Consider the following 15,721-nt stretch of genomic DNA (forward strand, 5'->3'; position numbering starts at 1 on the left):
GGACGTCAGCGCATTAAATATACTGGTATGTAAAGTAACTGAATGAAATAGATGTGGCACATGAAATAACATGATAAAAGCTGAAACTGAAACTGAAGTCTGGTCATGAACATGAGTATCTGACATGAACATAAATACAAATATAACATGAGTAAAAACATTTTAAGTTGGGAGAGCATTAATATAACGACATGTAACCACCACGTTAACACGTGGCGTCTGATCTCTGCCCGATCAGCTAAGTCATCTTGTACCTTGCCGGGGTACAAGACATGAACATGACATGAATGGATCCAAATCCCTCAATAGGGAAAATATGAAGGAATCGTCCTATTGGGCGGAGCGATCCTTATCCTACTTCAACATACGTAGTTTCAGGTATGAAACCTTCTCAGTAATATATGCAACTCCTAAAAACATGAACATGATATAATTTGCTAGAAAGCCCATTAATTTCATAAAACATGACTTGTATTAAATATGAATATCTTGTATCACAGCATGGATATAATTATATAATATAATTGCATGAAAACTTGTAGACATGTAGGATATTCATGAAAATAAGCATTACATTTAATAACTTGCATGTAGGAACCCATGGAATGCAAAGTATGTGTTTTTCATGGATTACAGACAGATTCTCAATAACCATAATTGAATGGGATAATTACACTCAGTATCAATTGGGGTACCAATGCTATCAAATTTAGCTCATATTTGAGTTTCTTGCCCACAGTAGCCCATCTTCAGTTTAAACAAAAATTACTTTTCAAAAAATGACCCATTCCCCTCTTTCTCCCCCTCTCTCTCCACTAACTCCTCCTTTTTCGTTTTTTTTTTTTTGGAGTTCGCCACTGCCTCCTTTTTTAAAAAAAAATTATTTTAAATTTTTTATTATTATTTCTAAATTTTTTTCTTTTGGAGTTCGCCACTGCCTCCTTTTCTTTTCTTTTTTTTTTTAATTTTAATTTGTTATTGTTATTTTATCAGTTTTTTTAATTTCCCATCTCCCTCCGTCACGTCGGATTTTTTTTTTAATTTTGTTTTAATTTTTTTTATTTCCCCTCTCCCTCTGTCACGCCGGATCTTTGATGTTTGAACAGTTGGTTCTGGTGGTGGTGTTGGAGTTCGCCGGAGAACGGAAGGCGATGACTGTATATGGGTGTATATGAGTGTATAATATTGTATGTCGATGTATATGGGTGTATACGCCGGAGAACAGAAATCCGACGATGACTATATATAAGTGTATAATATTGTATATGGGTGTATATGGATATATGGGTTATAATATTGTTTATGGGTGTATTATATTGTGTAATATTGTATATGAGTGTATATGGATATATGAGTTATAATATTGTATATGGGTGTATAATATTGTATATGGGTGTATTATATTGTATAATATTGTATATGAGTGTATATGGATGTATATGGATATATGAGTTATAATATTGTATATGGGTGTATAATGTTGTATATGAATGTAAATGGGTGTATAATATTGCATACGGGTGTATATGGATATACGGGTTATAATATTGTATATGGGTGTATAATATTTGTATATAGGTGTATATGAATGCATTTGGGTATATGGATTATAATTTTTGTAGAATATTGTATATGAGTGCATAATATTGTATATGAGTATATGGATTATAATGTTGTATAATATTGTATATGAGTGTATATGGGTATATGAATTATAATACTCTATTAAAAAAATAAAAAATAAAAGAGGAAGTGGCGAACTCCAAAAAAAAAATTTAAAAAAAAACGAAAAAGAAGGAGGCAGTGGAGAGAAAGGGGAGAAGAGGGGAGTTTTGGGTTAGAGCTTTGCAATGTAAATTTTGGACTATTTTTTTGCAATGTAAGTGACTCAATCGTATATTTATGAAATTTCCCCTAATGGAATATCAAAAATACAATAACGAACTACATATAGGAACATGGTATTTCCTAGTATATAGACTTAAGGTTATCATGAACATATCTAAAACCCTAATTTTCGTACAATCTCATAGTTGCATGGAAGAATGTGGCGTGGGGAAGAACAAGGATGTCCCCACACGTGGATAGAAGCTCTACATACCTAGTAATTCTCCAAACTCGTAACAAAAATCTGAACTTTGTAGGAGAATTCCAAAATATTAAACCTTGAGCCTTGAGATGGGTTTTCTTGAGAAAACCCTAGGTTAAGAATGATGAACTCTTATTTAGAAATCATGGATACATGTTAGAATTCACTTGGAATGGTTGGAATAGGCTTACCTTATTGTTTGGATTGTTAGGAGAAGAAAACATTCGTGCTAGGGCTCGGAGAATGTGAAAAAGTGAAAAAAGAACTGAACATGACGTATTTATACTTAACTGAGTCGGGAAATTATACGGTCAACTTATACGGTCCGTATAAAGTTATACGGTCCGTATAAAGTTATACGGTCTGTATAACTTGGCCGTATTTGACAAATGATTAAAATTCCAGAAACTGGAATTTCCCAAATGAGTTTCACGGACTGAATATACGGTTCGTATAATATTATACGGTCCGTATAACATTAAACGGTTCGTATCGAAGTATTTCACAAACTTGGCAGAAACTAGAATATTTCCACCTGTGTAACACGGACTGAAAAGACGGGCCCTTTAATAATATATGGTCCGTATAACTGGTCGTCTAACAGGAACTTTGTTGAACTAAGACGAATTTATTTCCCACACTTCTCATCTGGTCTTCTAAGTCTCAAATCATGAACGTAACCTAGTTAAAAGGTACGAGGTGTTACACAAATATACCCCTGTACTATTGAAAAAGGGTTTAATATACCCCTCGTTATACTTTGAGTCTAAATATACTCCTGCTGTTATACTATTAGATCAAATATACCCTTCCTCCGTTAAAGTTGTCCAAGTCAGACACCCAATACTACGTGGCACTGACATTTGATGATGTGAATGCCACGTGGCATGCCACCTCATCACCCCTAACCCATTTTACCCCTCCGCTCTATTTGTTCTTCCATCACTTTTTCACAAATCTTGATAATAATTTTTTTCTAACTGATGCTCGAGAAATAGCCGCACCCTGTATGCGATTCAAGTTCTCCCTAAGCTGTCACTATGAAGAGTTCTCGTTGATTAAAATTCAGTTCGGAGAAACTATGTTGAACTATCCTTGCGATACAGTAGGGATATTAAGACATAATTTTACACCACATGAATTAATGTCTCCAACAGCTAGTTAAAATTCAGATGGGAGCAACTGCGCCTAACTTCCCCTTGGAATCTTGATGATATCCTATGTTTACAGTTCATGTTTATAGTTCTCTTGTTTTTGCATGATGTTCTAACAACTATCTTCAAGATCTGAACCTTTTTTTTTTCTTTTTGTTGCGGCATGATTGTAAGACCAACTAGAACTCAAGGAAACAATAAATTTCCCTGTACTTTGGAATTGGAAATTACTTCCAGGAGCAGGAAGAACGAGTTTCATAGATGCTATAATTATGCCAATTAACCAATCAAGAAAGGTTAAAAGAATCAAGAGAGGTGATACAATCCCAACACAAATCTTGTTAATTCTTGTTATTGATGGTTATGACTCACCTCTACATCTAAAACCTTATGTTCTCAGGCTAACAGAAGGCAATTGCCAATTCCACCACCCTAGCGATTATTGCCGTCTGGATCATGCCATTGAAAAGCAGTATTTTGTGCATACCACATTATTTGTTATTACAACAAAAGATGCAAGCATCGTCCAAAAATGACCAACATATGCCATCCATGTTTTCCCTAAACTGGCACTAGGAAACTAACAAACTATGCCAAATAACTAAAATGAATCACTACTGCAACACAAAAGAAGTAACTGTAACCAGATTAGAATCCAAAGAAACAATTAGTCCACTGTATGCCATCAGAGGCGGAGCCAGGATTTCAAGTCTGCAGGTTCGAATCATAAGACAGGACAACGACCTCAAGCTAATGTATAACAACCGTTAAACTAACGAACAAGTATCGGTATTTAATATATTCAAAAAGGCGACAAACTACTTATACACTACATAAATATAAGCATTATCATTACAATTGCACTCGACGAGTTGTCATCTTTTGAAAACGATCAATGATCGCATCATTAGGTACACTTTCAAATACTTCATCCTCTATATAACAAACTAAACAATCATTCAAAAAGTCATCACTAATTCTACTTCGCAAGTCATTTTTAATAAACTTCATTGAGGAAAAAGCTCTTTCCACTGTTGCAGTAGCCACAGGTAATATCAAGCTTAACTTCACAAGCAAATAAACAAGTCCCCATGTCTTGTGCATATTTGATTTAACTAACGCCATCGAAAGATCTCCAAGTCCTTTCAAATTTGAAAAAGCTTTGTCCACTTCTCTCACATAGTAAATATAATTGTCAAGATCAAAACTAAGATCATCAAGCTTGGAAGCACCGAACTCATTTGGATAATAAGTAGCAAGCTTCATGATCCTGTTTTTATCATAATTTGCAAAAGAATTCTCGGGACTCAAACTAGCCATGCCAAGAAGTAGATCAGTATTCACTTCACTAAAACAATTGTTAAGCTCTGAAAGTTTCAAATCAATAACAGCATAAAAAACTTCCACACGCAAATGATGAGAATATATAACACTTGAGCTTTTACGCTTCGACTTTCCAAGACCATACTTCTCATTCATTTCAGGGATCATAATACCATTCTTTTCACAAAATAAGGAGACGTCTTCTACCAAAGAATTCCATTCAGATTCCCTCATTGATTGCAATTTTCTTTTTGTGAAATCAACAAGCTTCATAGCACTAACAATATCTTGATCTTTTCGTTGCAAAGCCATATTCAAATCATATGTAATCGCCAAAATTTTCAACATCAAATGCAACATGTAGATAAACTCATAAGATCTAATGTCTTCCACTAGACTTTTTGCCATTGCTTTCTCATGATAATTTGCACCCTCATTTGCAAGAACTCCAAGTACATGCACAATTGATGAGAATAAGGAAATGAAGTTACGTACCGTCTTAAAATGAGATCTCCAACGGGTATCACCAGGCCTTTGAAGTCCAAGTTCTTGATTTAATCCACTTCCCGTATGAACTTCACCGAGCACTAGTAATTCCTCTAATTTTTCAGCTTGATCATCTAGAAGCATCTCCCTACGCTTAAAAGAACCTCCAACGATATTTAAAACATTGGCAAGAATGTCAAAAAAATTATTCACATCATGATGTTTTTTTTGCAACGGCTACAAGAGTCAATTGCAATTGATGAGCAAAGCAATGTACGCAATATGCTGAAGAATTATCTTTCAGAATCAGAGTTTTAAGACCATTAATTTCTCCTTGCATGTTACTAGCTCCATCATAACCTTGTCCCCGTATTTGAGATCGACTCAAAGAATGGTCTAAAAGCAAAGAATAGATCGCTTCTTTCAATGACTTTGCAGATGTATCTTTCACATGAACAAGACCAAGAAAACGCTCAATAATTTTACCCTCCTTGTTTACATATCTCAAGACAAGAGCCATTTGTTCCTTATGAGAAACATCCTTAGACTCATCAACCAATATCCCAAAGTAATCTCCGTTCAAGTCTTCAATAATTGCATTCACTGTTTCTTTTGCACAAGAATTCACAATGTCTTTTTGGATATCGGGAAAAGTCGTGGTGTTATTTTTTGGAGCTTTTTCTAGTACCACATTTTTCACATCTTCCTTCTTATCGGCATACCACTTTAAGAGATCTAGAAAATGACTCCTTCTTGTAGAAGTTACACACTCATTGTGACCCCGGAAAGGCATTCCTTCTTTTAAAAGATACCTTATCACATCAACCGAAGCATTCAAGCGAACCCGATAATCACCTTTAAATTTCTCAAAAGGCTTGTCAAATGAAGTTAGAATAGATTGTTCTTGACTCATCAAATCTAGCATCATCATGAAACATCGAGTATGAACACTATTCACTTCTCCCACATGCTTTTCAGCTTTTCTATACCTTTATTCCAATTTCGAAAACCTTTCGTTGTGAAAGCATCACTTACTTTTCTTCCATATCCTCCAAGCTCATTTTTAAACAAGTAACAACATAAGCAAAATGCTGCATCTTTTTTAACACTATATTCTAACCATTGAGAATATGGATCGTTAAACCAATCGGGATTAAAACGACGCAATTCTCCTCCAATATCTCTACTTGGAAATTCAAATTCTTCAGGTTGGAAAGGTTTCTTTAGTATGTAATATCTCTTCACTCGGTCACGTATTTAGGAGAAAATTTCGACATTTGTTTTCTTTCAGCAGGATCTGATTTAAGATCCAAATCAGCCAACACTTTGTCATTATCCGATGCATTGAAAAGATTGACAGGCGACGAAGAACTTGGCAAATGAGAACTTGGCAAAGGAGAGCTAGGAATAGTATTTGAAGGAGCTTGAGGCTTGAAGAAATTCGCGATCATCTTGACTTTTGCTTAAAGATCCTAAAAGTCAAGAAAACACAAATTACACTTCAAATTTTAGAGAGCATACAAAAGCAATATAAATCTGCTGTAGTTCACCATAGCTTTTAAAGGCTATTAACATTTAACAATCAAATAATCTTAGTGTAGACTCATCTAAAAACAGCATTTGCACTTCTTTAATTAATCATAGTTCACAATCTTAAAGTAATTTATTTTGCAAAAAAATATCTTAAGCTTGGTCTCATATTTAAAGAGAAACATATTGCACTCTATGTTGGTACAATTTATATGCAGATAAATATCATACATGTAGATAAATATCATACTGATACATGTCAAATTCAGGAATTCGGAGCTACAACAAGGGAACAACAATTGCTGGATAAGACAACAATTTCAAAGAGAAACAAGAGGAAATTGAAGATAACAATGGATACCGTACTGGATATTTGCACAATCTGGATGACACAAACGCAAAATGGGTTCTTCAACTGCAACATTCGAGCTAAATGGGTACCGATCTGGAGTAGCTTGAAGAAAGAAACTCAAATAGCTGAGCTTAGATGGGAGAATTTCTATAGATTTAGATTTCCATTTTTTAGTGGTTCGTTGAACTGCACTTTCCCTTTTGTTTTTTTGCTTTATGTTTTGTTTTTTTGTCTTGTGGACCCTTTGTTTTAATATTAATAAAATCAGCCCCTTTTGGGGCCTTATTTAAAAAAAAAAGAAGGAAAAAAAGAAAGTAGTGTTTTATATCAAAGAAAACAAAAAAGAAAGCAATGGGTGCTAGCGGGATTCGAACCTGCATCACGAGTGGGATAGTATTTCGTTAGGCACTACCCAGCCACTGAACCGTTTGCTTGCTTATATATGGGGGTTCGCAAGTAAATGTTATCTATATTTACTAATTTTTCTAATACAAATACAGGGTCTACGAAAAAGCTGGGGGGTTCGGCCGAACCCCCCTATATAACTATAGCTCCGCCCCTGTATGCCATCCATGTTTTCCCTAAACTGGAACAAAGGAATACTCAATACCTAGTTTATACTATGTACATGAATGTGTGGCTCTCGCTAGTTAGAATTCAGATGGGAACAACTGCGCCTAACTTCTCCTTGTGATCTAGTAAGAACACCAAAATCTGACAATTTAGTCATGGCATGAGCAAAATCTGTCCTAAATATAGTCCCATCATCCAAAGCATAATCAATTACCACCGCGCTGTCTTCTCATTAGCCATCAACTGTATCCCTCTTCCTCTTATCAAAGTCTTGTAGTAGTGATTATCAAATGAAGCTCCAAATGTGGACAGTCTCTGGGAGTATGACATAGCTGACTCACTCTGACTCATAGATATACGTTCATTGAACATATTGTTTATGGTGCTGTTACTGTCTGGACAGTTCCGCTTCAACTCTTCAAGCAAGTCGGAAGGAATTGTTGGATCAGGCAAACCTGTCCCCATGAAGTTACTGAGCCTTGACCGAATGAATTCACAACCAATCCTCCCAATGTTATGTCCTCCTTCAGGTAATGAAGAACAAAAAAGAATACAAATTTAAAAAATGTATATTCCTAAAAAAGATACAGTATATGAAGATTAAAGTAATGGATTTAGAAAGATTACCAAGGAGAGCCACAGTTTCCCTCTCATCAAATCCTCTCATGGAAAAGAGCCTGAGAGTTTCAGTGATATTCCCGCTTGGTTGTGGAATTTCAGCCATGGCCTTATCAAAGAATGAGTCTGTACTGTCCCTTCTGCCTGTTAACACAGGATAATATGGTCCACCAGCCTAACATGTAGGAAAGCAGCATGTAATAAACTTGCAGAGCACTAAGGGTATATTAATTTATAAAATGTCAATTCTGTTATTTATTTTTTTTATCAAAAAGTATAAAACGTCAGTTCTGTTATATAAGCTAGACGAAAATTCCCACGATGCATAATTTTAAAATATTATCCGAACTTTGATTGTTAACAGATAATACCACGGAAAGATGCTATTTTTTGTTAAAAACACCTGAATGTGCACTACAAGATCATTTAACTAATATAATTTAAAGAAAGATGACATGCTTGGATATTTGTATTCTTTCAATTACTCCTTGAATAGAGAAGACATAACAGACTCATGTAAAATAGAATATAACTATAAGAATAATAAGGAAGAAACTTAAGGTGGTGTACGATAAGCAACAAAGAATAAGGGCAAGTTCATACCAGAACAATGCTGTCTCTTGTTGCAAGAACAAGGATATCAGAGCAAGAGACTACCCCAGGACATGCCTCCTCTACCTCATCCTTTATCATGTCAATGAAATTAAATCCTTTTAGGGTCCTATTCGGGATGGCCTCACGTTCAACAGTCCCATTATTAGTACTGTCAGCTAGCATAACAGATGCATCACAACCCTGAAAATGAACAGAACAAAAATTCCAAAAATATAAGGACTCAGAAAGAAACAAGGAAATTACATCAATTCACTGTCAATATTGACCAACTTTACCGCCCAAAAGGACAAAAGTATTGTCTATACATTTGGAAAGTAATATGCTAAAATCATTAAAACAAATTTCTGAAGGTAGGGATGATAACAGTAACAGCCTCAATTCTAGTGCTACAACCTTTGACATAAAAAAACTAACACAAAGCACGAATAAAAAGAAAAAAGTACAAGGAACTAAAGTATACAATTCTATGAAAAAATAGAAGTCCATAAAGCAATTGATTTCCGGTAAACTGAATAAACCAAAAGAAGAAAGAAACAAGGTAAACCACAATTGTTGCCTACTTGATATCCAGTAAATAAATCAGTAATTATCAAAGTGGTATCCCCAACATCGTATATGCCACAAGACTTCCCAAAAAAACAGTACAGAAACACCATAAGACGCCTTTCTCCTTTAATACCATTTCAAGCCTTTTTCAATTCCCTTTCTCTGTTTTGACTAGAAGTCCTAAATCCTTTTCTTCATAGGACTCAAAATTTCTGTCCTACCCCAACCCCCAAAAGAAGAAAACGAAAACCTAAAGGCTCGGTGATCTTAGCATGCTTAAATTTCAAAATGAAAGAGTGCGCACACAAACAGACAAATTGGTGAGAAAATGAGACGAATAATACTAGAACCCAATGTGTCCTGGTAAAATGCAGAGCCGAGACTCGAACTCATAATGCACACATCAAGAATCAGGAAAATGTAATGAAAAAGAAAAGAAAAATGGAATACGAGTAGAACAACACCATAGGCTCACCAAGAAAACGGGAAAGAACCATTCAAAGAGAAAGGGAACATTTTGGAGAAAGTACAACCTTTGACATAAAAAACTAACAAAAAGCACCAATAAAAGAAAAAGTACAAGGAACTCAAGCACACAATTATATGAGTAATTAGAAGGCCTATAGCAATACATCAAGAATCACAATGCTAATTACATAAGAAATGTCAACAAAGCCATAAAAGAAATGCAAAGAATGAATTCACATTCTACACATGCAAGTGAAGTGTATCGGAGGAATTATGGTAAGGAGAGACATGAGTACACATTTCTATTTTTAAGTAATTTAGGACTTGCTTCCCCTTCAATTCCTAAATCATTTTCTTGACCTCTGTTTTCCTCCCTTTCCCCAACCGGCCAACCCCAAGAAGAAGAAAAAAGAAAAAGAAAACCCCCACAATAAACACCCGTTTAATTGAAATTAAAAGAATCAAATATACAGCAAGAAAAGCAAAAATGAGACTTCTTCTTCGTCCACATTTTTTTGTGATAATGGAAAATGACTTAGCGGTGGTGCTGAGGACTCAAACCTGACTTTCCTTCGATTTCAATCACTGTATATATAGTGGACTACTCTAGCAGTTTGTTGTATATTACCAGTAAATGCTACTACTTGTTTTGTTTGATTATTTTATGTAGCATACTGTCCTTTCTATTTTATAAACAAAAAAAGAATTACACATTTCTATTTTTAAATAATTTAACTTAAGATTTTCATTTTACTTTTAATAAGTTGATTTTTCAAATATAATTATTGATTTGTTTTAGATCATAAGTTTCAAAACTATTTTTTTCCTTTCTTAAACTTTGTGTCCATTCAAATAAAGTCAAATGAGAAGAGATGGAGGAAGTGTTAAATAGACATATCTGCAATATGCCATTATCCCTTTAATTTGAATTGACTTGCTCTTCTCACAAGTTTTTAAATGAAATCTAAACCAAAAAGTAAAAGTGTCGTTTGTAACGTCATGTGGAGGGCAAAAAAACTAATTTTGAGAGTTTAATACTTAAATCGCTCTCAGAATTAGTACTCATCCAAATCCTTTTTATGTGACAATAGCAATGGCTATGTCTCAATCTCAAGCAAATCCCTGCAGATGCATTATAGAGAGTAAATTACGTGGGGAATACAAGACCCGGTTTCTAGCTCTCCCTTGCAAACATAACTAGATTTTGATCAGAGTCCCTGTATTTCCACCAAGGGTCATTGTCTCACCTTCCTGCTTGATTGCATAGGAAGCTGAGAACACAAAAATAATAGTTAATGAGAACTGAATTTAAACAAATTCTTCTATTTAAAGCGCCAAGGAGGGCTCTGTGATAACCTACATGGCAAAAAGTTGCTTAGAAAAACTCATTAGCATCAAATGAGGTATCAGCACGCCATCTTTGCCACGATTCACGCGCAATGATCTGATCGCGTTTCATTTCAATATTGAAGATCTGACCATGTCTTCAGAACTGAGACTCTTCCTCTCCCAAGAGCTAAGTAGAGTGCCCATTCCAAAACCCCACTCAAATCTTTAAAATTTATCGGAGATTACCAACACCATGATCACCAGTAATCACCACAAGAACATTGGCCACCACTGAAATGGTGAAACCGGTAAGGATCCCTCAATATGATTTCCCTACTAATAATGCTGCTTACGGACTTGAAAACCGAATGACAATCACCACAGACTCTAAGGTTCTTAAATATTCGAAGAGTTGAACCTTCAGGAGTACTAATCAAAGCATATGCTAGTGCAAGTCTTTCACTATGCATCCATAAATTGTGCTCCTTCTGTTCTTCATCAGTGTCATGCAATGCAAAGCTTGTATCAGCAATATAACCGGCCTCCTGAATCTTTTTTCTTAGTTCTATCAACTTCCTGTATATTTGCTCTGACTCCGGGTGAGACAAGTCTCCGATCCCAAAGGTGCTAATTTGGTTCTTTAATTTGACCCAACTGCAAGCAAGCTGCTTTTTCACTTTATGTGATTCCATTTCAGCTCTCACATTCTGAACGTCCTGCCACCTCCCAGAAGTTGCACAGATATTTGAATAAAGAACATAAGCCGAATCATCCGATGGGTTAGATCTCAGAAGATTTTCAACTGCTAGCTTTCCTAGTTCTGTATTTCCGTGCATCCTACATGCTGCCAACAAGCTTCTCCAAACAAAGTCATTTGGTGGCACTGGCATTTCTTTAATAAAAGCTATGGCTTCAGGGAACCTTCCAGATCTTCCAAGAAGGTCTACTATACAAACACAGTGCTCTATGCCAGCCTGGACTCCAAATTCGGAAGTCATAGAAGCAAAATATCTGAGACCTTCATCTACTAGACCACCGTGACTACAGGCTGATAGAAGAGAGACAAAGGTGACGTGGTCTGGCTTTGAACCTTGCTTTACCATATCGTGAAAAGTATCCCTAGCTTTCTGGAAAAATCCATGTCTGGCAAAAACAGATATTAATACATTCCAAGACAATCTCGGACGCAGATTTGGTTCGGAGAGTATTTTCAGCACACCATTCATTTCACCACATTTCCCATACATATCCATTGTAGCATTTCCAACAAAAGAATTTGAGTCAAACCCAAGTTTAGTAGCTAAACAGTGAATCTGTTGTCCCTCTTCCAAGGATGCCAAGTTTGCTGCAGCTGAAAGTGCAGCAGAGAGGCTGAATTGGTCAAACTCCAGCTTTTCCCTTTGCATCTGCAGAAGAAGTTTCAATGCTTCCTCCCAGAGACCACGACAAGAATTCGCGGCAAGCATAGCATTCCAGGTCACTGATGTCTTATGTATTAGTGCATTAAAGATAAGATTACTTGAAACGACATCACCACAGTCGGCATACATTGTTATGAGAGAGTTCCTGATGTATTCGTTTGTCTCAAAACCAGTCAGAATTATGTAACCGTGCAACGGCATGCCATACTTCAGCAGATCAGTTTCAGTTGAGCAAGAACCAAGAACATTGATCAAAGTAATGTAATTTGGAGAATCCTCTTCCTCTCCCATCGACTTAAAAGTTCTCACTGCCTCAAGTGTGTTCTTATTATCTGCATAGCCACCAATCAATGCATTCCAAGTGACTAATTCCCTGTCAGGCATTTTTTGAAATACCTTTTTAGCCTCCCTCATCATACTACACTTTCCATACATGGTGACTAATGCATTGCCAACTATTAAATTGTCATGGAGCCCGTGAGCAATTACAAGAGCATGAACAGTTTTGCCTTCATCAAGCAATTGACCATCCGAACACGCAGCCAAAGCACTAGCAAAAGTCACATAATTAACTGTTCTTCGCAATTGAAGCAGTTCAGCCAACACTTCCAAAACCTTGAAGTACTCACCTGCTAAAACATAACCAGCCATCATGGAGTTCCACGAAATCACATCCTTTGCTGGCATTGCCAAGAACAAAATTTCGGCATCTTTGTCCCTTGAAGCCTCCAAATACATGGAGAGAAGAGTATTACAGACACAAATATTAGAATCCCATCCCAATTTCAAAGACAAACCATGGACACCTCTTCCTAAGTTTAGACAGTCAATAGTTCCACAAACAGACAACAATGCAGAAAGTGTCGTTGAATTGACATCGTCGTGGTCATGACGCATTCCAGAAAAGGAGCTGAACGCTTTCTCGTATAATTGGTTATATGCTAGTGCAGAAATAATTGAATTCCACGATATAGTGTCACGCTCGATCATCCCCTCAAAGATATAAGAGGCATCCTCAATGCAACCAAAACTACCAAACATCGAAATAAGAGAATTTGATACAGAAACATTATCCAGGTATCCAGAATTTACAACCTGCCCTAGTACTTGATGACCCAAAAAATCATCATCAAGAGCCACACAAGAACTAATAACAGCAGTAAGTGTGTTTTGATTACCAAACACCTCCTCATGCCTCATTCTTTGGTATAAATTTATTACCACCTCCGGGTAACCATTATCCGAATATGCAACCATCAAAGAAGTCCAAGTAACAACATTCCTTTCAGGCATTTCCTCAAACAATGATTTAGCACTACAAGGTAGTCCATATACACCATAAAAATGGAGAAAAGAAGTGCCCACAAAAACATCATTCAACAAGCCATATTTCAAAACCAATCCATGAATTTGAAATCCTTCTAAAACCATATTTTCCAATTTACTAAATGCAGTCAACAAACTAGCTATAAAGTACCCATTTGGTTGAATTCCACAACCCCACATTTCAACAAAAAGATCCACAGCATTCCAGTAATGACCCATCTTAACAAACCCAGACACCATATTATTCCAAGACGCAGAATTTCTCTCAGGCATTCTATCGAACACATGGCGGGCAGCATCAATTCTTGCAAATTTGGAGTACATGTTGATCAAAGTGTTGTAATGGAAAATGCTTAAATGGGGTTGTTCCTTTAAGCAAACTGCATGAACTGCCCTTCCAATAATGTATTGGGTGATATTGGAGAATCCCTTTTGATGAAAACCAGATATTTCTGGTTCTTGGTGGTCTTGTAGGCATTGAAATGGGCGGTTTATTGGCTGTTGTTGACTGCATTGAACTGAGATTGTGGTGAGGAATTTGAAGTAAGTGTTGAAAGCAGAGAGTTTGTTGTTAAGACAATTGTGTCTGGTTCTTGTATGATAGAGCCTCAAAGCACTCATAAAATCAGTTGGAGAAATAAAGCTGTAGATTGTAGTATTATTTCAAACTTTGGGGTTAAATTTCAGTTGCCAAAGTAGTTAAAGTGTGAAATCAGATTTTTATTTTTTTCTGTTTTTGTTTTTGTTTTCATAAAGACAGATAAAACGAAGAGTAATTGAAAGAAAAGCAATGCAAATTAAGAACTTTTTACGAGGAACAAAAAAAAAAAAGGGATTCCCAAAATAGTATTAGTCCTATTAGTCCATATTACCACTCTTTCATGTTTATATACCCTTTAAATTTAAAAGATAATACATTTAATAACTTTGTTATTCATATAAATACCTATCTGAATTGTCACTTATCTCTCTACTTAAATGTCTAACTTAATTAATACTCCATTAATTGAAGAGTAAAAGTGTAGATCTAAACAAAAAAGTAACAAATGATTTATTTATTTTTTCTAAGATGACCTCAAAATTCAATTTGCTAAACGATTGATACTTGTACGAAGAAAGTATTGTTCCATAGACATTTTAGAGAAACGGAAGAAACATGTTTTTACTTTTAGCTTCGTCGTTATTTTAAGAAAATACTAGTAGGAGCAGTATTTTTTGAGCCGACGAATGATTTATAACTTATAATTCAGAATCGACTGTTGTTATTGCATTTTACCTTATTTATCTGTAGTAGTTATTATCTCTTTTTTTAAAGTTGCTTTAGCATGACTTTTTTGTTCTCGTTATTTTTATTTTAATACTGTTTTGATCTACTTGTTCGTATTTAACTTTTTTTGTCAAGCTTTCTTTTGAGCCGAGGGTCTTTCTAAAATAGTCTCTCTACCTTTCAAGATAAAGGTAAGGTCTGCGTACACTTTACTCTCTCTAGACCCCTACATTGTGAAATTTCACTGGATATGTCATTGTTATTGATTCAGAACTCGTTAAAAATTACATGAGTCAAGATGAGTTAAATTAACTAGACCTAAATAATACGTCATAGTCTAATCCGTCCAACTCAAAATCATATTTTCACTAACTTTCAGTTTTTATTAATTCATTTAATTTGCAGATGAAATTAAAACAGCATTTCTTTTCTTTATAGAGAACAAATAGAAGAATTCGGCCAGTGTTGACAAATTTTCTATCGGTAAACTGTGTTCAAATTGACCCCACTATAATTTATTTTCAAATCCGTTTAATCCAAAGTAAGACAAACCAACTAACAAACAAAATTTCCCTCCCAAATCAGTAACTAACTCTTAATTCAAACTTTAATTAACTAACTTGT

The 15,721-nt window shown here is 35.4% G+C and overlaps 3 protein-coding genes and 1 pseudogene across 3 annotated transcripts; all 4 read right to left on the bottom strand.

Moving 5' to 3' along the window:
- Positions 1-4,095: 4,095 nt before the first annotated feature.
- Positions 4,096-5,196, bottom strand: LOC132644283 (uncharacterized). Its single transcript, XM_060360874.1, has one exon. The coding sequence runs from the start codon at positions 5,194-5,196 to the stop codon at positions 4,096-4,098; it is 1,101 nt and encodes a 366-aa protein (XP_060216857.1).
- Positions 5,197-5,266: 70 nt separating this feature from the next.
- On the bottom strand, positions 5,267-6,503 carry LOC132644284 (uncharacterized). Its single transcript, XM_060360875.1, has 2 exons — positions 6,328-6,503; positions 5,267-6,041 (listed from the first exon to the last, which is right to left on the bottom strand). The coding sequence occupies exons 1-2, from the start codon at positions 6,501-6,503 to the stop codon at positions 5,267-5,269; spliced, it is 951 nt and encodes a 316-aa protein (XP_060216858.1).
- Positions 6,504-7,370: 867 nt separating this feature from the next.
- LOC132645097 (putative Peroxidase 48) lies at positions 7,371-11,121 on the bottom strand (annotated as a pseudogene).
- On the bottom strand, positions 10,810-14,657 carry LOC132645095 (pentatricopeptide repeat-containing protein At3g24000, mitochondrial). Its single transcript, XM_060361869.1, has 2 exons — positions 11,115-14,657; positions 10,810-11,025 (listed from the first exon to the last, which is right to left on the bottom strand). Exon 1 carries the CDS (start codon positions 14,449-14,451, stop codon positions 11,341-11,343), a length of 3,111 nt encoding a protein of 1,036 aa, XP_060217852.1. The 5' UTR covers positions 14,452-14,657; the 3' UTR covers positions 10,810-11,025; positions 11,115-11,340.
- Positions 14,658-15,721: the final 1,064 nt, after the last annotated feature.

Source organism: Lycium barbarum, chromosome 6 (genome assembly GCF_019175385.1).
Source record: "Lycium barbarum isolate Lr01 chromosome 6, ASM1917538v2, whole genome shotgun sequence".
NCBI classification, from domain to species: Eukaryota; Viridiplantae; Streptophyta; class Magnoliopsida; order Solanales; family Solanaceae; genus Lycium; species Lycium barbarum.

Coding starts and splice junctions, on each gene's coding strand:
- LOC132645095 (XM_060361869.1), bottom strand. CDS start 14,451: ATGAGTGCTTTGAGGCTCTATCATACAAGAACCAGACACAATTGTCTT.
- LOC132644284 (XM_060360875.1), bottom strand. CDS start 6,503: ATGATCGCGAATTTCTTCAAGCCTCAAGCTCCTTCAAATACTATTCCT. Junction 6,042..6,327: donor CCTGCTGAAAGAAAACAAAT/GTCGAAATTTTC, acceptor ATTGGAATAAAG/GTATAGAAAAGCTGAAAAGC.
- LOC132644283 (XM_060360874.1), bottom strand. CDS start 5,196: ATGCTTCTAGATGATCAAGCTGAAAAATTAGAGGAATTACTAGTGCTC.